General features: G+C 44.1%; 1 protein-coding gene across 1 annotated transcript in view; it reads left to right on the top strand.

Annotated features, from left to right (window-relative positions):
• Positions 1–3,826: 3,826 nt before the first annotated feature.
• Positions 3,827–27,633, top strand: part of TMC2 (transmembrane channel like 2) — a 30,875-nt gene continuing 7,068 nt past the window's right edge. Inside the window, exons 1-17 of the mRNA XM_058033785.1 lie at positions 3,827–3,872; positions 4,184–4,231; positions 6,188–6,539; positions 7,284–7,439; positions 9,660–9,750; positions 10,668–10,749; positions 11,039–11,145; positions 12,965–13,063; positions 16,321–16,463; positions 17,882–18,029; positions 18,464–18,652; positions 20,125–20,304; positions 21,111–21,263; positions 22,626–22,754; positions 24,950–25,017; positions 25,473–25,712; positions 27,282–27,407. Coding sequence (XP_057889768.1) covers positions 3,827–3,872; positions 4,184–4,231; positions 6,188–6,539; positions 7,284–7,439; positions 9,660–9,750; positions 10,668–10,749; positions 11,039–11,145; positions 12,965–13,063; positions 16,321–16,463; positions 17,882–18,029; positions 18,464–18,652; positions 20,125–20,304; positions 21,111–21,263; positions 22,626–22,754; positions 24,950–25,017; positions 25,473–25,712; positions 27,282–27,407 — 2,357 coding nt within the window. The remainder of the gene's footprint in view (positions 3,873–4,183; positions 4,232–6,187; positions 6,540–7,283; positions 7,440–9,659; positions 9,751–10,667; positions 10,750–11,038; positions 11,146–12,964; positions 13,064–16,320; positions 16,464–17,881; positions 18,030–18,463; positions 18,653–20,124; positions 20,305–21,110; positions 21,264–22,625; positions 22,755–24,949; positions 25,018–25,472; positions 25,713–27,281; positions 27,408–27,633) is intronic.

The raw sequence follows: 27,633 nt of genomic DNA, 5'->3' as shown, positions 1-27,633 counted from the left end.
ATCCTAAGCCCTGCAAGACACTTGATCCTCTTAGGAAAATCAGGCTCCTGTGCTGAGGATGGTGTTGTGCTTGGTGCTGAAGCACTGCTGAGGAGCTCCCCATTCATTGTATGGCTACGCAAGTCCTGTGGGCCCTGCATGGGTCTGTCCCCTGTCTGATGGACACACACAGACATGGAAAGTCCTCGTGTGCCACCTCCCTCACAGCCCATGAGGGGTTTTGCTGCCCTCCCAGGCCTGCCATGCTGGGGTCTCATTGTAAAATTTTTGTGTACATTTTTCCTTTAATGGAGCATCTTTTGCCATCAAAGATGGGTGTCAAACGGATGTGAAGTGCACTTTTCTTACTTCACACACAGCATTTTGTAGAATATCCCACCGTAAGGATTTTCTCCATGAATAATTCCATGTTGCAATATCTTTTTTTGTTTAAACTTTCTTTTTGTTTTTTCACCAATGCTACTGTGTCCACAAACTACAAGCAGACTATCACACAGGCAAACCCAGCCCAGAGGCACAACAAGATCTCCGCCAGCCTAAATCTGGGGAGAAATTACAGATCTCTCTGCACTTACCAAAAAAACAAGGCGAACAAGGCTGGAAAGACAACCTAAGCATTTTGCACTTTTTCTTGGTCTCATCTTAGATGACAACACTTTGCTGCACTGAATCCCACTCCTCTCCTCCCCAGGCTGTGCCGCCCAGCCTTCCTCTGTGTTACAGCCTCTAGCATTGCCTGGCCTACTCCAAAAGTGATGGCTGTTCTGCAAGCCTGCCACATGTTCCCCCAAGGACACGTACCACAAGGAATCAAGATTCCAAGGTTTCTCATCATGCTTGTGTGGCTGCACATCAGCCTCAGGGGGACCATCACTTCCAGAGGAGTCAGAGAGCATCAGATGGAGGAGGTTATTTATTTCTCTGGAGGCTCTCAGGCAAAGGGAGCAGCCTGTCATATGCAAAGGGTCTGTTGCACCACAGGCTGAGTTGGAAAGGTAATGTAGGGATTTCTCCTCAGGGGTAAGTTCTTGGGCAGACACTTTAATAACACTCTTCATTAGGAAATAATTGCCAGGCACTATGCAACTCCCTCCTCTCCATGGGAGGGAGTCCAACAGAGTCAGAAGTGAGAAAGATAAAGGTCCCTACCTACGCAAGAGTGAAATGCTGCCACCCAGCCTGTAACAGCACAGTTTTATCATGGCCAGTCCTATGACCTCTGGCAGTGCAGGTACAGGGCAGCAAAGCAACAGCCAAGCAGAGCTTATTGCAAATATGCTCCTCCATACTGACCTGTTACTTCATGACAACAATGTGAAACAGCCCCCGTTCCTGCTCTGTCCCATAGGCTGGCACCCCTCAGCCGTCACCCCCTCTGTGAGGGCACTCTTGTCCCCCCATGTGGCCAGAGGTGCCCAGGGCCTCTGTGACTGCTGTAGAAACACCACACCTGGCCCCCACTGCTGTGAGCGGACAGTAAAATCAAAGAGCAGGTGTTTCATCTCCGGGCAGCAGACAGGGGTATTACCTGGCCACACATTTTGGTAGTAAAATGAACTTACAGTCTCCATCACTTTTCAAAATCACATACTTGGTACCTATGGGCATGCTGAGTGGAACAGGCAACTTTGGAGCCTGCAGCTGTCCCAGCTCCAGTGCAGATCATGGGTGAATCACTGACTCTGTGGTGGAGTGGAAACCAGGACGCTCAACTCTGCCAATGAGATGCCCACATGAACAGGCCTTGAGCATGCAAAAAGCATCTGAGCATGCCTTGGTGGGAAAGAAGGGGTAGGGTCCATAAAAGGACAAGGGGTAATAGTTTTAAACTAAAAGAGGGTCAATTTAGGTTGGTTACAAAGAAATTTTTGACAATGAGGGTGGTAAAACAGTGTCACAGGTTGCCAAGAGAGGTGGTGGATATCTTATCCCTGGAAACATTCAAGGTCAGTTTGGATGAGGCTATGAGCAGCCTGGTCTACATGAAGATGTCCCTGCTCACTGCAGAGGAGTTGGAATAGATGGCCTTTAAAGGTCAGTTCTTGCCCAAACCATTCTGTGATTCCATGAGGCAGAAGCAGCGCTGTCACTGAGTACAGTACCAGGGGTGGAGGGTGTATGATGAGCATCCACAGCCCTTTTGCATCCTGCCACACGATTCTTCAGAAACTCGGTCTTCATTTAACTAGAAGGCCCCTACATCCTCTGTTTGGGGTAGAGATGCTTGGCACTGAGGCAACTGAAGCATCTTGCAGAAGATCTGTTCCAGCAGCCTCCAGCAGTTGGGAATTTCTCCTTTTTTTCCTGGAGCAGTATTAATTCAATGACCTAGCAATCACATTGGAAACAAACCACATCAACATATAGAGTTACAGGTGAAACTCATTCACTGGGAAGACCTTCAAAAGGTACTGTCACTGTCTTCAGACCCAGTCAAGCCCACTGGTGTGGGGAACACACAGTGAAAATGCCCTGTGCAATGAACTTGTAAGGTTAGAGCTGTTAATAATGTATGGGCCTATACCATACATTATGTATTAAGCTCAGGAGAGCTGAGCTAAAGTCAAACATAGATCAGACAATCCATGAGATTGGATTTAAAGTACTTGAAAGGTGCCCCTGGACCCAAATGCAATGAGAAAAAGTAGCAATTGAAAGGTTCAGACTGGCATCCCCTCAGTCACTACCCCTGATGCAAAGAAGGAGTCTTCAGCACATGCCAGTGGTGGCAACAGCCTCAAGCTGATCTCTGAAACAGTCCTCTCTTTTGGGAGGGAAAGGAAGGAATTAACACTCTCACTGATAATCCTTGGAAAAAAACCCATTGTGCCAGGTCCCCAAGAGACACCTGTGCAAGCCAGGGGTCTGCAGTGTGTTTCATAGATGGTGTGAGGGTAAGCTCTCCTTTTGGGAGACCAAGAGAAACCCCACACTGGGAATGCACCCTTGGGCACTCTCTGCAGAAGCCACAGCCCAGGCAGACGGGGCAGGTTTTACTCCAGACGTCACTCAGACAAAACTATTCCTGGCCCACTGAAAAAGTGCAAGCTGCAGAATGCAATACAATACTTTGTGGTTCTAAAGGACCTTCCAAATGAGGGTCTCACATTAATTAATTAAGCCTCAGAGCACCTAGAAGGAAAATCTATCCTATTTTACCAGCAAGTGGAATGAGTATGCAAAGGTCACACAGAATAGAGGAGCAAAGGAAAGAGAGATCCTGGTATCCTGACTCCTGACTCTTTGCTGCATCTATTAGCTCATGAGTCCCCTCCAAGGGACACGCATGGAGGACAAAAGGTGACCCACAGCTGTGTCCCAAGGGGCACTGGCTGAGAGATTTAATAAGATGCAGGAGAATGACTAACGGGGTTACACAGATTGTCACAGGTCAGTAAAGAATATGGCAATAAGAAAATTGATCCTTTGAAAGCCTCCAGCCACATGCTTATGTCAGAACCAGACGTGACTTGTGTCTGTGTTTCATACGACACCACCAAGTGCCCACCAAAGGGCTTTCCTTCATGTATAAATAATGAAATGCAATGCAATGCCAACAGGTGCTTTTTTCACAGGGAGAAGGGAGAAGAAGGGAAAGTGTTTGGGTAGGCTGAGGCAGAGCCCCGGTTCTCCCTGCCTCTCCCACCCCTCCCTGTCCTCCTCATGGCTCATGAGCAAGAGGTCACTGACGGCTGGACGTGCCCATCTGCCTGCAATGCCAAGGAGACAAGCACGTGGGCACTGGAAGAGGGAGTGAGCTGTGTACGACTGGGGTGTGTGCGCAGCGCAGCAGACACCGTGTCTGGGCAATAGACGGGAGCCTGCCATGGGGAAGAAAAAGAAAAGCACTCTGCAGGTCATCCTGGAAGATGGTTGGTATCACTGTGAGATCATTTCAGTTTGCATGCTGCCAGATACTTGACTAAACCTCTTGGGGCTTCCTGAGCACACCATTTTGCATCTCTCGAAGACCATACAATTTCAGGTTGCTCGGGCAGGGGACTTTCATCAGTCTGCCAGACTAAAGTAAATATTAAGAGCATCTCTGTAGGGAAGGGATATAATGTATAATCAATGAGATATTCTGCCAAGCTCAGCTGGAACTTAAGGGTCAGCTGTGTCAAGCATCACACGTGTAAATTCCAGCAACAAATGCAATTACTCCTCGTTTTTTGTTTTGCAGCTGGAATAGAGTTTGATGGAGAAGTGGAAACTGACACAGACAGTGAAGGTAATGTAGAGATTAACAAATATGGTCCTGTTTGAAATACAAGAGGTGATACCTTTTCTTTTTCTCTCTGACTTATGACTTGCTCTACAACACAAACTCTTTCATGAGTTTCTTGCAAGCAAGCAGATTTTTCCCTTGAGGTTTGACTTATAACAGTGATATGTAAATCACCATTCTTAAGCAGTCAGTCCTGTTTTATCCATGTTCCCAGAGTTGGAGCCTGTCAGAGCCCACATCCCCTGGGAGTCAGCCCCTAGTAAATCAGGCACTGCAGTAAAGCACCACCCTGTGCAGGGCTGGGGCTGCTCTGCACTACACTGAGGTCCTGCTTGCCCTCCCTGTAATGCTTGCTGAGACCATAACACACTGGGATCTTCATCAGTCATGGCTGCAAGAAGATAATGATGAAAATGGATTGAAGGGAGACTTGTGGCTTTGAGAGAAATCAGGAAAAGCCCGTGACAGGACTAAAAACACCTTTAACTCTGCAGGTATAGTATATCTCAAGTGAGAGAGCAAAGAGGTAAGACCGTAACAGCAGTGAATAGGTGATACAAATGTAGCTGTTTCTGCAAAAACAGTTCACAACTGTGTCTGTATTACTCACAGAATATGAGAAAGTAGTTTACTTTCTCATGCTACAGCAAACTATTGGAAGTTATTTTATTAAAAAAATTATAGCTGTCTTTTCCATAAAGGCAAAAGAGGCAGTAAGATAAAGGTTACAAATTAATGCTTTATAATTAGCCTAATACTTGAGAGGTTGCAAATAAAAAACCCCCTATATCATCAGCTGTCCAAAATGGACATTTTCCCAAAAAGAGCAGGTGGTCCTTTGATCTATATGATTGATCAAAATTCAGTTTAGATGGACCATTACATAGTAACTGAAACCTGCATAATGCCTCCTGAGAAATTAATTGGAAGCTCCTTCTCATTCCCAGTGTCAAATGTGACAACCACTGCCTACTAATTTTTTACCACTAAAAACCAGAAATTATTTGCTTGTCATTAATTTCTAGCTTTTCACCAAACCAAAAATGCAAATGCTCAAAATTTTTTTTTGCTTCGATTTTTCTCACCTTTTAGGGTCCTCATTTTACACTCTGGATCCCATTCCATCCCAATTTCCTTCTTCTATTACAATATCTTCAACTCTTTACTTTCATCAGACAGAAATTTTGGGAAATAAGAAGCCAGAATACTCTGGAAAACTTACTATTAATTTTAATAGGCTTGGTAGTGAAAGAGATGGAGACACTTGGGGACTTTTGAAAAATTTTTCCCCCTTGCCATAAAATTCTGCAACTAAATCATGCTCTACTTCAATACTTTAAGCTGGAAGCATTTCTGACTTCTGGAAAGAGGAGGTTTTTAGCTTGCAATGCCAGTAAGAATGAAATGTGCCTCAGAGACTGTCTGGTCTTTTTCTTCTCTGAATAGAGACCATCCAATATAAAAGAAAACTGAGAGAGAGAAAGAAAACCAGATAGTGCCTGTGCTGTGCCTTTTCCCTCTATAAATAGAAGAACTCCATTCCCAGCCTTGAAAAGTAAACATCTTTCAAGGACATCGCATCAACAAGCAAACTACACATTGTGTAACAGACTGCAATTTCTGTTTCCTTTGTTCTGGTGTGTTTACAGGTCAGGGAGATGTCTGTCTGTGCTGCCTGATGGATGGGCTTTTGCATTTGTAACTAATTTCCAATCTTCTTATGGTCACATATAAGTCACTGATGTGCTAAATCGTGGTGTCCTAAATGGGAGTTGCACAAGCAGAATTCCACATGGTTCTTGGACAGGGCATAACACAAAGCCCTTTGAGATCAACAGGCACCTGCTCTTTGAATTTACCAGGGTTTGCATCAGGTGTCCTGCCTGCCCATGCTCTTCTGATGAATCTTCATTCTGCCAGCATGGATTTCCCAATGTAACTGTTTTTTATCACTTGCAGAAGATGAAGCAAAGGACAAGAAAACTAACAAACAACACCTTAGGGAAACTGGCAGAGCAAGCACACTTCAAAGCAAAAAGCAAGAGAAAGACAAAGAAGAAAAAGAAGAAAAAGAAGAAGATGAGAGCAAAGAGGAAGACAATGGCAGTCAACAAAACAGAGTTTCTAGGAGAAAAAATTACCAAAGGAAAAACAGAAATGCAAAAAAGGCAAGAGAGGAAGGAAGCCAGAAGAAAGACAGGGGCAAAACGGCTCCTAACAAAGATCAAAAGGAATCAGAAAACAAAGAAAAGAGAACAACCAAGAGAGGGAAGGAGGGGGAGAATAAACAGAAGAAGGGCAGGAAAAACAGGTAATTAAACAATCCCTGACTACGGTGCCTTGTTCAGACTGGCAGCGATATTGACATGCCAGCGGCATATGGATCAGAATGGCAAAACCAATAGACTGCAAAAAAGTTCCAGCTCTCCTTAAAGAGACACAGTGGAAAACAGTGTAAAATGCCACAAGACCAAACTGTTTCCAAGTTAATATAATTTCTCAGCCAGGATCAGGTCTATGCATGTAGTGGAGTCTTAGTACCTACAGCCAGGGGTAGAAAAGCACCCCTAAAGAAGGTACCTTGAGAAATTTGGGCATGGAGACCTTTTTTTGGTTGGTCTATGGAAATGTTCCAGATAAAATGTATCCCTTGTGTTTTCAATTCTCTTCCTCTTCCAAATCTTGCTTGTCCCAACCTTTGTCTTCTACCCATATCTCTCCCATTTTGTTATGAAAGCATGAAAACCATTTTTCCGAAGCCAGCTGTAGCCCTGGAAGCTGTAGGCAATGTTCTTTAGCTGATATGTGGCCCAAAGCACAATATTGAGTAAATTTTAGTGGGACACAACTGGCTCCTCACTATCCTGGCTGGAAACAGCCCTGCTCTGAGTGTGATGGGCACTGGCATCACACTGAGCCAGGGGATGTTGAGGCACTGTGCCCACATCAGAGTGGAATCCCCAGGGCCAGCAGCAGCAGTCTGCCTACCCCAATCAAGGCCTTCCCTCTAACCCCTGTGAGGTTTTCTGTGTCCTTTATTTTGTGTGTCTTCCAGTACTTCTTCAGCTTCCTCCAACTCCTCCTCTGATGAGGAGTCACTGTCAGAGGAAGAGCTCGCGATGCTGAAGGAGCAGGTGGAGCAAAAGAAAAAACTGATTTCCACCATGAGGAACAAGCCCTGGAGGATGGTGAAGAAGCTCTCGGTGCTCAGGTACCCATCAAAATGGGAACCCCCCTTCCTGGGCTCTCTGCTGACTGTTATCAGGTGCACTGTGTCTTTCCTTGAAATTACATATTTGCTGCTGCTGTAACACTGTAGTATCAGAAAAAGTGACTGGCAGAACCTGGCCAGCCTGTCTGGCTAAAAATGACCAGAGTTAAAATATGCAATCTGATTTTCAGCCTCTGTAACCAAAGAACAGACAAAGTGCAAATCTGTTCAACTGATACCCACGGTCAGGACATTCTAGCCTCGTATGTAAAACCAAATGACTCACTACAGTCAGGCTGCTTGTTAAAGCAAACTCCGTACCCTGGCTTGCTTATTCATGTTATTTGTCAGACAGAAATCAGAGCAGCCCAGTGCCCTGTTAGTGCACAGTCCTGAGATGGGGCTGCTTGGAAAAAATGCTGTATTATTTTCAGAGGTTTACGGAGCAAAGAGAAATCTGCCACACAGACCCTGATGAAGGTGAGAACAACTCAGGCAGCAGCAGAGACCCCTCAGTGCTGGGCAAGGGGGAACAGTGGGGCAGAGCAGACCAGAGAAATGAAAACCCATGGGTTGATAGGGCATGGCTCATAACAAACCATTCCCCTGTCAAGGCAATGATTCAGCTCCCAGCTCTACTGCTTAAGGAACTTCTGAAACCCTTTTCCACAAGGAGAGATTTCAAAATAGCATTGCAAAGCACACATACATTTTCTTTTTAACTAAAAACCAAGCTATGTTAAACCATGACACAGCCCCAGAGGGAGTGGTGATGCCCCAGCTCTGTGTTTGCTGAGAGGTTGCTGCAGGGACTGTTCTATCAAAGCTGACAGTCACCATGTGTATTTGCTTCTCTCCTTTATGCTCTGAAGGCCAAGACCTGTTCCATCTTCCAAAAAAATCAGGAATCATGAACGCTGCCAATTACTTCTGAAAATCTGGGCAAAGATCTATAACAGGGAAGCTGTGTTAAAGTAGCTTTTCCACCTCACAGCTGTGCTATGAGCCTGAGCTCATAACAAATAAATTCTTATGGCCCTAAAATTACAAATTTCTGTAAAAAAAAAAAAAAAAAAGGAGCAAAGCAGAGTTATTTCTGATGCATTTTTTCCCCTGTGGTGTAGGATACTGACTAAAATTCTGCTTAGGATCATGTTTGACAATGTCCTTCCATACTTTCATCTTATTTCTGAGCTACAGCAATCATCACTACCTACTAATGAACCTCAACAAAACTGTTGCACTGCTTGTGCAGGGGTCTCCAGAAAGGCTCTCAGCACACTGTACAATCATTAGATATTTTTGGTTGCATGGACTCAACCCTGAGAGAAGAAATTATGAGCCACATTGCACAGATGAGGGGTGTAAAACACAAAGAGAGCAAAACAATGTGTTCAAGATTTAGAAATCTCACTTCAGATTTGCAAATGAAGTCACAGGTGATTTTCCCAAGGTTACAGGCTGACCTAGACAACTATTTATACCAAGTGGAAGTCCATCTTCCCACAGGCTTAGGATGGCATAAAACCTTCCAGCTCCTGAAATTTAATCTCTTTTCATTGGCAATGCCAATATACAATATAATTTTATTCACAAACTCAGCATACTCAGCATAACAGCATCTACCTAGACTATTTTCCTCTGTATCTCCCTTAGATATCCTAGTGTAAAACTAGTTTCATTTTGCAGCTTGATCTTACTCCTGACTAGCATATACCCATTCCTCTGGCACTGAGATTATCCCCTTGGGCTGTTTGCACATCTCTCATATTTATCCTGGGAGGTGTTCATAAAAGGAAGCTCTGCATCCTCTTGGAGTTTATTTCACTAGGCAATGTTATTTTCTCCTTGACCAATGCATCAGGAGAGAAAAATTATAACAGGCACACAGGCTGAGAGAGCTCTGCAGTGAGAGAAATGGGCAGGCTTTTAGTTTGCACCCAGGGAGAAGTGTGGAGCAAGATTTGGGGCACTAACAATACTTAAAGCTAATATAAAACATTTCTATATGAATGTGAGTGTTTTGGGCACCTGACAGTCCTGTGTGGGTGTCTGAGCTCTACATGGCACAGCAACTGATCAGCAGAGAGCAGGTGGGGAGAGAGAACAAGTCCGCACCTTGCTATGAGCACGGTTGCTTTTCCCACTGGTGCAGGCAGGGGAGAAAAGCTAAAGAGCCCTCTGCTGTTTTAATACCCTGCTTGTTTTTATTCCAATTAGGGAGGCACAAGATTTTGTAGAGAAGTTTGAAGGAGCACTGGGAAAAGGAAAGGGCAAAAAGTTGTATGCATATAAGATGATGATGGCGAAGGTAAGTGCTATGGCGATGTCAGAGAAAGGCTTGGGTACTCAGTTGTGTATTCAGCACATTTCTGGGTTTATTGACCTCTGTTTGGTGAAAGAGGCACAAGGAAGTCAGAATAAAACTTCCTGCCCACATTCAAAAAAATACTTCTTCAAATCTGCAACTAATGCAGAAAGAACAGGGGGAAATTCACACCTACCTGAACCTGATTGTGACCTTTCCTGAAGCAAGGAAGGGTTTACAGGAGCAGGGAAAACCATGGCTTTCTGGCTGCAATCTCCAAAACCTGGATATGTAAGAGAAGATACCCCTAAAGGGAAAAGAGGCCCTGCCAAACTCTTGCCCTGCCCCTCATCCTGTAAAATTTCATCTTCTCCAGCGATGAGGAGATAACAGGGAGAATGATGGCTGTGCTTTGAAGTTGGTAGCCAAGTTGCATGTTGTCATGGAGATTATATTGAGAAGTGCAAAACAGAGCCAGACCTGAGATTATGAAATCAATTGGAGTTTAGCTGCTGGCCTTGTGAGGAAAGATTCAAGATCAGTGTTTTATCAAACTAAATGTTGTTTTAAGTAGAGTTTGTTCTGAACTAATTCTTTCAATCCAGAGGCAGGTCTGAATTTCCCACCCCTATATAATCTGATCAAGCCATAGCACAATTGCAGCTTTCCAAAAGCCTGAAAAGGTTAAAAATCTTAAAACTCAAATCATAAATGTGAACACTTGGGAGTGGGAGGGGGGGAATTTTGGTTGAAGGGAGTTTCTGAAATAGTCCAAAAGATAAGACCCAGATCAGAGCTCCTGCTTTGAACTTTACACCCACACCTAATCATGCTACCAAACTCTGGTATTAGAGAGCCCTGCTTAAGAGCAGGCCCCCTCTTCACACCTCTCTGCTCACTGCAACGTTGTCTTGTTTCAGAAATGGGTGAAATTTAAGAGAGACTTTGAAAATTTTAAAACTCAGTGCATACCCTGGGAGATGAAGATAAAGGAAGTGGAGAGTAAGTTGAAGTTGCTGTGTGGTGGCAGTGGGACATTTTCTAAGATTGCCTTGTCTTCCTGCAAACAGTGTTCAAGCTTCCTGGTCCACAGTCTCCACTCGCCCTGGGCATCAGTGCCAGACAAGGAGCACGCACCCCTGGCAGCTCCAGGTGCTGCTCTCTCCAGCAGCTGTGGGGACTCCTGGGAGGCTCATGGGGAATCTCTCATGGGGAGACCTGAGGGTTAAGGGCTGCTGAGGACACTTTAATCCTCCTAAACTCCTAACCATGAAATGTCTTCTGCTTTAAGGTCACTTTGGCTCCTCTGTTGCTTCCTACTTCATATTTCTGCGCTGGATGTATGGAGTAAATCTTGTCCTTTTTGGGTTAATATTTGGACTGGTTATCATTCCAGAGGTAAGTGCTTAATTCTCCTTTCAGGAAAATCTTGCCCTTTGCTTGACACAAACATGGCATTGACAGGACAAATGCCTTATAACAGGCATCACTTTAGATAAATTAAATGCCTGAGGACAATTATTTACAAAGAGTTACTGACACAGGAGCAGAAGTTGGATTGATGTCAGGAGACATCAAATGCTATCAGAGATGCTGCACATCCAGCAGCTGAAACAGGGGCTCAACAATCAATCTAATTCAAGGCTAGTTTTACATTTTGAATAAAGTGAAGAACATGACATTCCAATCCTAGGCACAAGATCTGGTCTGCACGAGCCACAGGAAATGGAATGTGCTCTGAAAATAATTAAGTGCCCTCAGTTTTGGGCATGGCCATGGGGCAGCAGCCATGGCACAGCCCCTCAAGGAACAGACGACTTCCCAGCACTCTGCCAACTAACACTTGCTTGGGAAATAACCCTTTTCTGTACTTCCAATTCCTATGATTCACAAGCAATTGTTTTATTTTTAGTTTTTCTATTTCTCACTCTTCTTGGAGAATGAAAAAGATCTCATAGCCAACTTTATATGATCGTTTATTGAAGAATTTTTTAATGTAGCCATTACAGCTCCGGCTAAATTACTCAGTGCAGTATTTAAAGGCTGTGCAATCCACAGACACTGGCATCTGTTCTGTTCAATGCAGAATTTTATGGAGCAAATATGCACTGCAGAATGTCTCCCGAGGACCATGCTTTTGTTCCCCTTAATGTGCTCACTCACACTATGGAAAGGGAAAGCTCAGTTTCCCCCCAGGATGAGGAGACATAACCATTAGCACGGAACAATACAAATGTGTTTGGTTAGGAACTCTGCATATGGCAGGAGCTCTCCTCTCTGAAATGTGCACACTGTTACTCACTGCCTACTGAACTGTTACGATACGGGAGAGTAGCTGGGCAATAAACATTTAACCATAAATTATTTTGAGTGTAATTAGATGGCCCTAAAAAATAAGTGATAGATGATATGCCTTTCTAGGCTATGAATGCTAATGAGATATTTTGGTATTGGCACCAGTCAGCTTGTAAATAATTTTTTGTAATAATTTTCCATAGCCCTTAGCATTCTCTGTCTGGACTTCTACTGCTGCTCCAGCTGCAAGACCTGCTTTGCATGGTGCCATCAGGACAGCCTGGGCCATGAAAACTATTGTTTGCATCTTTTTGTCATACTTTTTTCCCCCCCAAACCTAATTGCCCTTTACCTCACCTTGAGAACATCTTTCAATTCAGGACTGAAAAGTATAAATTATATTGCAAGCTTGACCCAGTGCTCTTGACTTCTCTCAGAGGAGTAGCTCTGCATAAATAGATGGAGCTAATCCCTTTACTGCATTAGACCCATGAAGTTCAAGCAAAGAACTCCTTGCCAAACTAAGGACATTTCAACTGCAGATGTTCCTTGAGGGTACAGTTTCTCCAAAAAATATTTCCTGTGCAATGGATATGTCCAGGGAAAGGGAAGTCCTCTGGTTATTTGTGTGAAATTAATACTAAGTATAAACAATAAATGTAATACTGTACATTATTAAATATACATAGTACTAAATAGTAATAGATATAATTGATACTAAATAATTATAAATTAAATTAATGCTAAGCAGTTTTTTAAAAACTGCTGCTCTAGCATTAAGAAATAAAATATATATCAAAATCAACAGGATAGGAAAACCAACCAAAAACAAAACAAGACAGACTCATTAAGAAAAAAAAAACGTTAAAAACTCTATGGTGTTTTATAGTATACATGCATCATGGTCATGAATGTTCTCCAGGTCCTGATGGGAATGCCTTATGGGAGTTTGCCAAGGAAAACTGTACCCCGGGCTGAACAAGCAACAGCTATGGATTTTTCAGTACTTTGGGATTTTGAGGTAAGCATATAAGTGTTAACCACAAAAGATCATTTGAATTCCTCCTAAACCCCTCTGAAGTTAGTGAATGCTGCAAGGATGATTTTGTTCCAAGGCTAAACCAGTGGAGCACCTATTTCTTGCAGAAGAAGTCTGGAATGCCTTTAGTTGCAACAAAATCTTTGCGGATGCCGAGATTTCTGCCCAAAGCAGCATGTCCATGAGCAGACACCTGCATATGGATTTGAACCACTTCCATATACAAATGTGCTGCCTGGCATGCATCATGTGTGTGCAGACACAAAAGCCATTTTGCTGCCAACTAGAAAAGCAGCAAGCACACAGGTGAGAGGCTGGAGCTGCTCCAAACCCAGCAGCGAGACAGAGACTTCAGCTGCAGACCCCCTTCACAAGCAGGGATCACCTTGCTAGACTGCTGAAAGTGCTTGGAAAGGGGGTTGCTCCCCATGGGCCTGCCCTCCCTGTTCCCCTGAAATATTTACATGAGCCTCAAGGGCAAACAAATGTTTAGGACTTGTACCCAAAGGAAATATCAAGTTTCCAGCCATCTTTGGGTGATTGCCTGCAACACCAATCCACCTCCCATCTCAGTTACTTTGAAGATTTAAGCCAAAGGGATTAAGTGTTTTTAGGTAACAGCCCAAGAAAAGATATGTGCAGGGGGTGAAGACTGTTGGATGTAACTGGTGCCTTGGGATCTGACTTTCAAAGTAGTTACTTCTGGAAATGTTTTTTTTAAATTTTATCAGCACTGGCCCACATGCTACAAGCATGGGACGACATGCTACAGTCCTTCTGGAATAAACCCCTTTGCAATTTCTTTAGCTAAAAAAAAAAAAAAAAAAAAAAAAAAAAAAGAAAAAAAAAGAAAAAGAAAAAGAAAAAAACCAAACCAACCAAACAAAAAAGCAACCAAACAAAAAGAAAAGCTACTTTCTTGTAAACCAGATTATTTAAACTAATAAGGCTTCAAATACTGGTGTCCAGGAACCTGCTAGGGCCAGGCCTTCATTTACCCCCATAATCTGCTGAGAATCCTTTCAACTCTTCCTCTCCCTGCACTTTCCCTCACAGTCAGAATACGGAATTCAGAGGTGAATTAGGGAGATTTTTAATAGAAGTGTAAGGAATGAAAAACTCATTTGAGTAGTGCACTGTAAAAATACAAGAGGTAGCATTTAAACTCATTAATCCAGAAAAATAAAAAGCAAAATAAAACCCCCAAACAAACAAACAAACAAAAAATCTGAAGGAGTGCTGATTAAATGCAGCTGCTGATTTTCTCTGGGAGACCATAAGTAATAGACCCATCAGTAAGAAAACTTGTCTTTGGATGAGGCTGTATGCTTCCAGGAAATGCTTACTCCCATGACCTGCCGGTGTCCTGCCTCTGGCTTGGTACACACATCTACATTCCCCTGCTGTCACTGAGGAGTTGGTGCTCTGAACCCCTCTGCTGTACAGGTCCCCCTCCAGCACCCATTCCCTTCCTGTCTGACATCAGGGAATGCTATTAAAGCTCAAGAAACACCTCCAACCATGGGGCAGCCCAGTACACCAACACCCTCTGCAGCCAGGAGAAGTCAAATGAAGCCCTGTGCAGAGGTTTGCCCTTTGAAAATGAATAGAGGCTTATTCCAGCATGCTCCACAGGAGAGGTGCAGGGGGGAAATATAAATCAGAGTAGGCATAAATGAAGAGTCAATGCTGTTACCCTGAAAAATACCTTTCAGGAGAGAGGAGCTGGGGAAATGCATGCTTTGGCAGGAAGGAGGTCACATCACAGATTTCTGGAGGAGCGGAAAGGAATAAATCTCACTTGCACACCAGACACCATGTCTCACAAATGGAGTTTAAAGAGCATACTGGATGATGTGAGCAGAGAAACTCATTTTTCAGTCCCTGGCATCTGATGAATCAGGAAGACAAAGGTTTGGAATTACAGCTTGAGAAGCAAACTTCACTAGCGCCTTCCAGGGACATTATATCTCACCAGGCTTTCTTCCACCACTCCTCCCCAGCAGACACTGTGTGTAACAGGCTACGAGCCCCAAGCAGCCGTGCTGGGCTGTGCCAGCCACAGGCTTGCTGCCCTGGTAGAAGCACACACAGGATGGTCCTGGACCTGTGGCACAGTGCTTTGTGCAGGGCAAAAATGCAGCTTCTGTGGCACCTGAGGGTACCAAAGCTTTTAATTAGTCTAGGGATAAAAAGTCAAGAGTTTTTGGAGGAGTTTAGTTTGATTGATCAGTGGAAGAAAGGCCCAGAAAGGTTGTGGGAGCTCTGTCCTTGCAGATTTTTAAAGCTCAGCTGGACATAGCCCTGAGCCACAACACTTCCTTTTCCAACTGGCTCTGCCTGGAGCAGAGGGCTTGGCTAGACAGCCCCAGAAGCCCCTTTCCATGTGAACCCTTCAATGTCTCCAGACAAGATCTATTACTCAGGCTCTGATACGAGCCTCAAGTCAAGTCTTTCCAAAGGCTTGATCAGAGGGGAGCTTGCTCAACTATCATGGCCAGAGTACACTTAACTTAGGAGCTGAAAGACAAGGGGCAAAAAATAGAGACATACAATGTGCAGTGATACACATCAACTTGGATGAGATATGACAGAAAACCAGGGAGAGATTGCTAATGCAGATTAGGTGATCTGCACGCTTGTTGAATGCTCAACAGATTGCACAGCAAAAAAAAAGATTACTTGAGACAACATGGTTGATATTGTGCCTGAGCTCTGCTTTCCACAGGAAAGTAATGCTTTGATTTCGCTCTTTAGTTATATTTGCTCTGCAGGTGGCAGCCAGTAAAAGGAATTAAATCTGCAAGGCACTGAGCATCAGCTGCCTCCTACCTGAAAGGAAAAGTTTCATATCATGGCAGGAAGGCCCTTTGCTACTGCTTTTATACAAGATCTGAGTGTTTGATTATTGGCTTAGAGAAGCAGGTGGGCTGCAGCCACAAACAGCAATAAGAATGTTTTTCTGGGAGGGATGAAACAGTGATGAATCAAAACCACATTTTAGTTTTAAGCCACTATCCTCTGACGTGGTCTCCCTCATCTTACCTCTCTTAGGAAGATAAACTCTTAAGAATATGGCTTTCAAAGGTGCCAGAGCAGCAAACAGACAAGAATGAGACCCTAAAAACTTTTCCAGGTTGATTTTCCTTGTTTTAAATCTTCAGTTTTCTCTAGAAATCCCTTTCCTGCAGAGAAGAAGCTGCACAGCTTACACAGGATTTCTTTTGCTTTCCCTCCAGGGCTACATCAAATACTCAGCGCTCTTTTATGGCTACTACAACAACCAGAGGACCATTGGCTGGTTGAAATACAGGCTGCCAATGGCATATTTCATGGTTGGGATCAGCGTATTTGGCTACAGCCTGATGGTTGTTATAAGATCGTAAGTGCACCCGACACTGACCCCTCCGCAAAATCCACCCAGATGTGTCCCACAGCTGGGTTCCCCTCCCTGGGCACCCAGACTTGCTCCAGCCTTGGCTGGATGGCTGGGGGAATGTGGGCAAAGGGGGGTGTGTGCCTGCTGCTTTCCTGCACTCGGCCTCCCCATCGACCACCCTGGCCCTGGTGGGCAGAGGGCACTGGGCACTCCCCCTGCCTCATGCGTGTGCCCGTGTGCACTATTCTGAGCCATTCCTGCTCCAGCCATCCTCTCCCTTCTCCTCCCCTCCAGATCTCTTTAACCCTTCCTCCAACATTACAACAGGGCCATCAAACAGGTAATTTTGTAAATGAAGGAGGATTTTACTTGCAGTAAATTTCAAATGTTCCTTTTGCATGCTTTCATTGCAAAATAAACACTCCTGAAAGACAACATGGGTCCCACAGACAGTGCAAGGGTTGCAGAAAAGAGCCAAGTGCTACCAGACTCTGTTTGTTAAGTCCTTAAATTAATCAGTGGAGCCTGAAAGTGGCCACAATTTCTGTGTCTCTTGTGCACTGTTCCCAGCCTCAGTGAGGCTCCCACAACCAAAGCACTTGTCAGTGCTGTAATGGTCTCTGCAAAGTTAAAAATAAAAAAAATAAGCCCCTCTATATCTGCCTGAAGGACATGCCGTGAAAAGTTCTTCCTTTCTTTGGAAGAAAGGATAAGCCCACAGATTTGTACAGCTTCCTGAAACAGGCCATATTGCTGTGCAGCAGAAAGAGCTACTTGAGCCTTTGGCTGGAGGGGGACATGGGGATTTGCTGTACATTTGCCATGAAATTGCAGCATCTGTTGTCTTGCCTTCCTTGAGGGACTAGTGCTAGGAACTCTAGGGGCATTTACAAAAGGATTTCAGTGGTCAAATAATAGAGAGGAAACAGCAGAAGCCATATCTGCTCCTATGCTGATTAACAAGAATAATCCTTTCTACCTCCCTGCATGACTTCCTGCAAGCTCTTTGGCTCCAGCATTGCACAGCAAGTGAAGTCTCACTAAACCTTTGTGCTGCAGTGTATTGGATAGGACATGGAGGTCTTGACTAAATTTAACTAACTAAAGGTAGCATTGCCATATACTGCAGCCTAGGACCCAGAAGCACTGTGAACAGACTTTCTTCAGGCACCAGCTGGACAAAGCAATCCTTAACTTCCTCAATTACCTATGCTAGTTTTTCTCTGTATCACTATTTTTAATAGAAGGCCCTGCCAGTTCAGTCCTCCTTAGACCTAAAGTCCAGTGGCACATTTTAGTCACTCCCAGGCCCCAGGAATGGTTGCCCCACTCCATCTTACCCAAGCTGTGCAAAGCTGAAGGGTGTGTGGTGGCTCTGTGGAGCACTGTCTGACCTTGTCCCTGCTCACACCCTCACGCAGGATGGCTCGCAATGCCAACGAGAGCACGGCAGATGGGGATGATAACAACTTCATTTTCAGCTGGAAAATGTTCACCAGCTGGGACTACCTCATTGGCAACCCAGAGACAGCAGACAACAAGTTTGCATCCATCACCACCAGCTTCAAGGTAAACCTAACTGTCCTCTGCCTGCTCCTGGAGACACTGCCAGCACCTACCAATGGCAGAGATTTAAGGGGAAATCTGGATACCCACTCAGCATCTCTCCAAAGGAACGGGGCATGGTGCTGATCCATGGCAGATCCAGCTTCTGTGACTCACTTCCCCTAACTCCCTTTTTTTGGCCTTTAAAAGAATTTGTATTAATTATGAGTGTAGTTCCCCTGGGATATCTCAGGCTCTTTGCCATTTGATATCATTCAGTCAAACCAGGATGCCTCTATGGAGGTTAGTTTGAATTTAACTAAAACTGCCAAGTTGGATCTAGCCAGAATAGAAGAAGATTGAATTTCATGGGGTGAAAAACCTTGTGATGTCACCTCATGCATGGTGGTGCAAGATATCCATCCCAATTTCTTATGCACCCCTCCTGTTTTTTTCAGGAGTCCATTGTAGATGAGCAAGAAAGCAACAAGGATGAGAATATCCATCTGAGGAGGTTCCTGCGTGTTTTGGCCAATGTCCTCATCATTTGCTGCTTGTGTGGGAGTGGCTACCTCATTTATTTTGTGGTGAAACGCTCACAGACATTTTCCAAAATGCAAAACGTTGGATGGTATGAAAGAAATGAGGTAAGGAAACTGCTTCCAGTTTTCTGCTGGGATAATTTCCTCTGGACATCAGCAAATTAATTGTCACAGGTTGAGGACAGCATCCAAGGCAGGGGGATTCCCTACCAGGGCCCAGGAGTGCCCTTCAGTACCTTTGTACTTGTTGTAGCTGCAATGCACATCAATCTCCCTGAAAGTTCCTAGGGCAAATTAACAACTCCTGCAGAGAAGGGAAAATACTCTTATAATAAATCACTAGAAAAGTCAATGGCTTTTCAGCACTTCCAATACCAATCACCATCTTAAGAATCAAGTTGCATCATAACACTCACAAACTCTGTTGTACTAGAAAGCTCTCTGGGTGTTAGAAATGTGTGTAATCAGACTTAACTCTAAAATCAAATCTTTGTCATTCACCTTGAATAATGGGAATAAAACATTAGAACCTGCAAAAAAATGTCAACTGTCAAAGTTTCCCTTATCTGGAATGAGAAGTTCAAAATCTTTAAGCTCTTCACATACAGCAAAAAATATTTCAACCTATGCAAAGGTTTAATTTCAATATCTACTACATTAACATGTATTTATATATCAAAGCCAAATTAAATCCAAAGCCATGCATTTTTAAAATTCATTCAGAAAACTTTAGAAAGACAGCACTTGCTTACCAAATGCTTTATCACTATAGATTTTTACCAAAGAAAAAAAATCTTATTAAAAAAATTTTAATGTCTGAGTTTTCCTGGTGATAATGTGAGATCTGAACAAATATAGTGCTGGGTACTGTTACTTCTTCTGGAAAGAAAAGCACAAAGAGGAGTCAGAGACTACCTGCACCTGTACAGATGCAGGCCATGGGCCCAAAGGGCTATAAAAAAATTTAAAGCCTTTAAGTCATGCCTGAGCTAACCTTAACTGGCCAATGACCTCGTTGACTACAGTACAACTTAGTATCTGGCATGATAAAGAGGCACAAAGATACCACTGGGACACATTTTCTTGAGCTGCAAAACTGAGATCTTGACATGCTTCTGTTCAAGCCTGTAAATGCCTTCTGCAAAAGCAAAGGTGCTGAAAGTGGAAAATAAACATTAGCATTGACTAATTATCTTTATGCACACAAGCCAAGTCTTGCGCTTCCTCTGAAACTAAAATAAGAACCTTGGAGCTGATGCAAGCAATACTGCAAGGTACTTGAGGAACCTAAATATTCATGAGTCTGGACTGACAGGGAGCAAATTCTTTGCAGCTCATCCCTTTGAGATAAGAGCAAAAATGCTCCTGCAAGAGCAAGTCGTGCAGCCCGGCCCTGAAGTCTGACACTGTGCTGCCTGCACGCCGAGCGAAGCCAGAAGCTGAGTTTGCTTTGACTCCCTCCCCTTTATAAATCCTTCAGAAATATCCAACCAGTTGCCAGCAACTCCTGCTCTGCCCAAAGTAAGATAGTCACTGTTGTTACTATGAGCAGTTATCTCGTTTTCCTCACGTGGCAGGTTGAAATTGTGATGTCCCTGCTGGGCATGTTTTGCCCTCCGCTGTTTGAGACCATCGCTGCCCTAGAAAATTACCATCCCCGCATCGGGCTGAAGTGGCAGCTGGGGCGGATCTTCGCGCTCTTCCTGGGAAACCTCTACACGTTTTTGTTGGCCTTGATGGATGATGTCAACGAAAAAGTAAGAGCTGAGCCAAAAAGCCATGGTCAAATAGCATTTCCCAGAGCTGAGGGTGAACATACTCTGTCCTCACAGCCAGCAGGGACAATCACTCCTTTTGCAGAGGGTGCTTGCTCTGTCCCCAGTCCTCTTGGGCAGTGCCCCAGGGAGACTCACCAAGCAGAGTCCTTGGCTTCTCTTTACAGACCTGAGAGGAGCATAGTTGTTGTCTTCCCATAATCACAGCATGTTAGGGCAATTCTATTTTTTTTTCTCCATCTGACATTGTTTGCAATTTCTATTACTGCAGACCCTGAGGATACAGTTTATAATCCTCTTCCCCTGCCTCCCCTCTTTAACATTATCCTGGTAGCATGTTGTGGGCAGATAACTGCAGGAAAGGATAAACGTCTAACTTATCCACAGAAAAAATTACTCTGTTTTAAATGGGGAAGAATTAGAATCACCAGGGCGGTTTGCTCTGCCCTGAAAAATTATGAATAATGTGAAGGAGGAGGACTGGGTGAAGGCTACATCTGCATACAGGAGTCTTGAAGGAGATCTGACTCCTCCACGTGCAGGGAGCATGCTGCTTGTTCCCCAAAAACTCACGGAGTCTTGACCCACTCTCAGCTGTTCCCCTGCTCCAGGCAAAAGAGGAGTTTCTGTGCTATTGCCAGCACTGGCACTCCACTGTGAACAGACACAGGGTGGTAACTGCTAAGGAGCAGGGAGGAACTCAATGCCTCAGATTTCTTCAAGCACCTCCACGTTTTCTATTTTCTGATGGTTTTGTCTGGGGGGGTGTGGGTGTGTCTTCATTGCAGCTGGCAGAAGAGGATGTGGTAAAAAACATCACTCACTGGACACTGCTTGGTCACCACAACTCGTCTGCAGGGAATGACAGCGCTGTCACCCCAGCTCCCCTTGACCCTGCAGACGTGCCCAGGGGACCCTGCTGGGAGACAACTGTCGGCATTGTAAGAAATCCATTTTGTAGCAAGCCTCTGTGTTGGTTTGGGATGGTCCATTTACATTTTTCCCACTGATGCCTTTAACATTTCAAGGCTTGAAGTGTTCCTCACAAACAGCAGCTCTTTCCCCCACTCTCACACAGCATCACCAAGGCAATACCAGCCCTTGGCCATGGTTCTAAAGCCATGGTGGTGAAATCCTCAGCTGGAAGCAGCCAGGGCATGCACAGCTCTGAGGCACGGGCTGTGAAGAGCACAAAAGGCCAGGCAGTCTGCAGCCACACCTGCACCATGGTCTTGTTCAGATCATGACTGTGCCTTTGAAACAAACCTCTCTTCTCCATTTATTGTGACACTTGTTCCAGAGAGGACTTGGTGCAGGTGTAAAACCCAGCCAGAGGACATGCCTCAGGAGAGCTCCTGACATGTCCCAGTCAGTAACGCAGCATGGGGCCATGGGATGAAAGCAGAATTAGGCAAAAGAAGTCCCCTTGAAAGGCAGACAGGGCGGCCTTCAAGTCCTCAGAGCTTCACCAGACAAATCCACCTCGCATTTTTTTACCTGTTAATTATTTACCTCGCACCAAGAAGATCTGCAGCCAACTATGCACAACTTAAACAGTAAAAGGAATTGTTTGCTGGCTGATAGGGCTTGCCAAACTACAAGGCTATGGATTCCTGTGCACACACAAGGCATCTTCAAAAGCCAGGTGGTTCTCAGCCATGTGGGAGAAGACCAGCCACTGTCATTCATCAGAAGGAGCTGATCCTTGGTGTAGCTGAGCTGTCATTCAGCAGATCTTTGTTTCTCCCCCCTCATACTTTAAAAGCCTTTCTTATATTTCCTTTTGAATCCTTGGGCCACCAGCTATCTCCACCCTATGAGTGTTCCTTCAGCCTGCAATTTTATCTTCTTTCTCTTGCACATCTCCTTTTTCTACACTTGCACACAGCTCTTGTTTACAACTGAACAATTTTCTTAGAAGTCCACGTGAAAGTTAGGAGGCTGAGCCATACCAGAGCAATGCACAATCAAACCAAATGAGGGCATAAGTATATTTTACAGCAGCACTCCTGCAGCATTAGCATTCTGCTCCCACTTTCTGTGCTGCCACAGCATGCAGAGCAGTCAATAATGCCAGCAGCAGCTATCAGATCTAAAAGCTGTAACAGAGCTTGTAGCTCCCAAGCACAGAGGTAAAGCTTAGGCACTGCATAGTTTGAAAACAGGCATGGAGTTTGCTCGTGGCATGCTTTCCTGAAGATTACTGTCATATAAAGACAAATAGCCTAATAAAAAATACAATCCTGAATGTGTTACTGAAATTATAGGAGTTAAATAGGTTTTTTCCTTCTTTTAAATTGCAGGAGTTCGTGAGGCTCACTGTGTCTGATATCCTGGTGACCTACATAACCATTCTGGTGGGAGATTTCATCCGAGCTTGCTTTGTCAGATTTGTGAATTACTGTTGGTGCTGGGACCTAGAGGCTGGATTCGTAAGTACCTTATAGCCCAGTCAGTATCTTATAGCCAAGAAGACAAAAGTAATTTAGGGCCATTTGGTCAAACACTACAAATGACTTTGTTTTGAATGCTTCCAGTGGCCATCTGGTTTTGCTGGATAATTAGTATCCATATCACTATGGTATCCATAGTCTGCATCACTTTTCTGGATCAATCAGCTCCATCCCAGTAAGAACTCTACATGCAAAAATGCAGTTCTCCTCCCCATCTCAGAACTTTAAGACATGAAGCTGACTTAAGAAAGAAATCATCTGGTGTTCATTCAGTTGCTATTACCCCAAAACCTTGGGCCCTTCTATATCCCCTTTCAAAACCCCAGACCTTCCTGTTCATTGGCCACCCTGCAGGCAGGAACCTGCTTTTCTCACAGCAGTGTCTCCTGATTGTTCCTGGAAGCTTCTGCTCCAGAAGCTCTAGAAGCTCCAGATTGCTCATGGTGTTTCTTCTGCTGCAGTGGAACAAGGAGCATTTCCTTCCCCTCTCATGTGCGTGTAACACACAACAGCACTGGACTCCATTATTCATAAAGGCTGCATTACTAAACAGTCAGTACTGGGGCTGCACAAAACACCAAATAAAATAATGGAGGGAAGTCCATTGCTTCGCAGGAGAGGAAACAAAAGCAGATGGATTCAGAGATGAAAATACCTTACAAGATTACAAGCAGATCAGCGTACCCACTGCCTAGCTGTCATAGTGACAGGGCTCCCAGGAGTGGTTTGGAGAAGAGCAAAAAGGAGGGCTTTGGTCAAGGAGGAGCAGGCAGGGCACAACAGGCATTTTGCTGCTTGTGCAGCTCTGTGTTTCTTATGAGGGAGGCAGAGGACATTCCCCAGGGTGGCCTAGGAGGGTCCCCTCAGCAGCCAAGCAACATGAAATTACTTCCATTGCTTCTGCAAAGATGGTTTGCTGATGGCCAACTAACCCAACCCAGCCAGGGACACCAGCACAATTTTCTATGTGTTTTTCTAATGCAGATAATGAATAAGCTTCTTGTTTAACCCAGCCTTCTCACCTAGGAATACTCAAGGCAGAGGACAGCAGATGCTGAAAGTTGTCTTTATTTTCATGCAAAAAAGAAGCCAATATTAACTTCTAGCTGAGGATTTAAAGTAGAAATGGACCAGAATCAAAAGAACAAAAAAAAACCCCCAGTGTTTACAGCCGTCCCTTCCCAAAGCTATGAGCAGTCAGCAAAGCAAGACTCTGACTAGACTCCACTTGAGTTTTCATCATAAAGCACAAACATCTTCAACTTTATGAATTGCTGACACTATTAATAAATGCAAATGGCATAAAAACCAGACATACTACATAGGATTCCAAAGATATAAGAGCATCACTGACCATTTCTTCGAATTCTGTTTCCTGCATTGCAGTTTAAAAAAAAAATAGCTTTTTTTCAAGAAAACGTAACATGAAAGTCTTTACACAAAGTTTCATCTGACAAAAATCACCTAAGTTTTGTGCACACAAAAGTAGATATATATAGAAGTAGCTTCATCATAGGCAAATTTAACAAAATAATAATTTATAAAGCAACAAATACTGCCAGTAGATCAGACCAGCCTGTTCTGGACCTGCCACCATTAGCACCCACATCAGATAGCTAAAATAGCTAAAATACTGCTTTATATGGAGCAATAGATCAGCTAGCACAGAGTAAAATGTCACTTAATACCCATCAGGTCATATATTCCCTTGTATTTCTCTCCCTTTTCCCTGTGTTTCTGCTCTTCAGCAGCTTGGACCCAGGGACACGGACATAATCCAGCATAGCATTTGCCTTCCAGCTCATAATTATCACTGCTTCAAGATTCAATATTTTACCAGGGTGGAACTGTAAGTCCATAGCCAGGCACCAGCTGGAGTTTAAACATGGTCCCGTGCCATGCTCACAGCTGGTGTCATATTAGCAGGGAGAGAGAAACACAGAGCACTCTAAGCACCTCCATCGATCTTGGCAGCTTTCAGGAAGCCAAGAGAGGAGCAGCAGCAGCTCCAGTTCTGCTCTCCCCTCCCCGTGCTGCTCATTCAGGCAGTGTGCACGCAGCAGGAGCCCTCCCAGGAAGCCCTGCTTGCCAGCTTTGAATAAGCATCATGCACCCAGCAGAAACCCAGCAGGTACCTCCAGCAACAGCACACTCTCCTTTCTTTCCCCACACAGCCGTCCTATGCAGAGTTTGACATTAGCGGCAACGTTTTGGGTCTGGTTTTCAACCAGGGAATGATTTGGTAAGATATTTCCTTTTATTTTATTTTTCATATTATTGAGAAGACCTGTTAGTGGAGTTAGAGAGCTTCCAAGCCAACAAGATAAACCTCTGGGTTCTGTTTTTTCTGATTTGCTTTCTGTGCTTAACTATAAAAGCGTGTCTCTCTCCTCTGGTTACATTCACCTAACATTTTCCAAGCCATCTCCAAGAAATTTTTGTCACAAACTGAAAAACTTTGCAACTCCTGAGCAGTCTGAGGCCTTGGTGCCCTCAGTGAGGGGGACCATACCATAACCCATGGGTGCAGGTGACTTTTTCTGCTGTGGGCACACGTGGGTAGCACCTATCAGCCCGCTCAGCCTTTGTTTGTGAACAAACTTGTCAGCACACAAACACCTCCTTTTCTGTTCTTGAAAAGGTTAAACCTTCCAGTCTGTCAAAAAACAGCTCCTGTCCTTCTCTTTTCCTTTTCAGGATGGGATCCTTTTACGCCCCAGGGCTCGTGGGTATAAACGTGCTGCGCTTATTAACCTCCATGTATTTTCAGTGCTGGGCTGTCATGAGCAGCAATGTCCCTCATGCAAGAGTCTTCAAAGCATCCAAGTCTAACAATTTTTACATGGGATTGCTGCTGCTGATCCTCTTCCTCAGCCTCCTGCCTGTGGCTTACACCATCATGTCCCTGCCTCCCTCCTTTGACTGTGGACCTTTCAGGTACTACCAAAACACCAAAAAGAATGTTTTTGTTCTGTGGTACATGGGAAGAAAATTTTCATTTTCGCTTTCATGTTTTGAAAGCAAAATGCTCATATTTTCATGAAGTTAGAAGGATTGGATTCCAGCAGAGATGGAGTCTCAGTTCCAGAATAAAAACCCCAAAAACGCCAACAGGAGTATCCTAAAGGCTCTTTGGATCATTGAGGAAACAAAATCAGTCCAAAGGATGTATTTTACATGTTGATTTTAGTTGGCAAATACCAGGAAATGGATAGGGGTGAGCCTGTAAAATTACTGCCTTTTTTTCCCTTCTTCTTTGGTGTTTGGGTTTTTTTTTAAATGTGGGGCCTTTTTTTTCTTTTAATTAGGACAAAATCAGCACTGCACAAAGCATTCAGTGGACTGGATTAACGTGCCAATAAAGTCTAATTTGATTGAATAACGCCATTTCCTGGGCTTGCTGAATCTGACTCAGCAAGGAGCCAGCTTGGAACAAATTGTTCTTGTAGATGTTTTGGGTTATCTGCTTGCTGACGGAGAATGACATCAGAAAGCTCAAAGGCTCGGGGGAAAGGCAAGAGACCAAAATACCATCAGTTCCCTAACAAGGACAGGTGTCAACGAGTAATGTCAGAAGATCTGACAAGTAACTTGTTGCACGCACACTATCATTGGGAGATGACTAATGTGCAATGTGAAAGAGCTATTTCAATTCCCAATCAACCCTTCAAAAGCCACTCAGCCTGATTCAGACCCTTGGCAGCTCGACTGAAAGCTCAGCTCTCCTGAGCTCCTGGCAGTTGATGAGGTTGGGATGCTGTTTATCCAAGTTTTCTTTATTGGCTCTCAACATTGAGATAGAGAGTCCAACACCTTCCTGATGGGAATTCTGCAAGCTCCCAGGAAGCACTAAGCCTAAATGGGAGGAATAACCCTGATGGTGTTGAATTCCCAGACCCAGAGATGCTAGGGAGAGAAGAAGGTCAATTACATAATCCAGCCCTTTACAGATTTGTTCTTCTTTCACACAGAATACTCTCATCTGCTTTATCAATCCCATTTGAAATTACTCTTTCACTGAGTCTCCTATTAAGCAATAATCACAGCTTGCTATTTTTGTCATTACTTAGCAGCTCTTCAAGTTGGCTCATTATTTCAGAAAGCTGGAATTTGCATATGGAAAGTCATCTCTACCATGAAAAGGCCAAACTTAACAAGATATTCATCAGAAATATGTGGTTACTGCAGTCTGTAGGGTTTTATCTATTTCAGAGGGGTAAATAGTCAGGACTCATAAAGGAGTCAAGCATGGAAATAAATGTATTGACTCCAGGAGCAAGTTGGCCTAGCAAAGATTAATTGTATAGTCAACGAGGAGAGAGAGTGAGGGAATGAATGAACCAATAGATAATTTCAAATAAAGGCATTTTAAACTCCTTTGTGGCCTTCAGCAAGCTGATGTTCATTGACAGAGAGGTGAAACATGCTGCTTAGCACCATGAGAGTGGGGCATTTTGTCCCTCCAGAGGATACCTACACTCCTTAACTGGCTGTTTGTCTTCCCAGTGGAAAGAAAAGGATGTATGATGTCATTCAAGAGACCATCGAACTCGATTTTCCACTTTTTGTTGCCAAGATCTTCAGCTATTTGGCAAATCCAGGACTGATCATACCTGCAATTCTGCTCATGGTGTAAGTTTTCATTGCAATATTACATGCCTGGCTTGGGGGGAGAAGGTTGGAAAAAAATTCTGGTATATTAGTCAGGTCTAAATACAGGTTCTGCTGAGATAACAGCATGGATTAGAGCAAACACATGCTCCCTAGCCCCCTTACCTTTGCCTAACCCAATTTCCCAAAATTTAATTACCTGACCCAATTAAATACAACTTTGTGGTTGAAATGCATTGCTGACAGA

The sequence above is a fragment of the Melospiza georgiana genome, chromosome 1 (assembly GCF_028018845.1).
Source record: "Melospiza georgiana isolate bMelGeo1 chromosome 1, bMelGeo1.pri, whole genome shotgun sequence".
Classification (NCBI taxonomy): domain Eukaryota; kingdom Metazoa; phylum Chordata; class Aves; order Passeriformes; family Passerellidae; genus Melospiza; species Melospiza georgiana.
The sequence above is the reverse complement of the archived record's forward strand: the minus strand, read 5'-3'. Positions and strand labels throughout refer to the sequence as shown.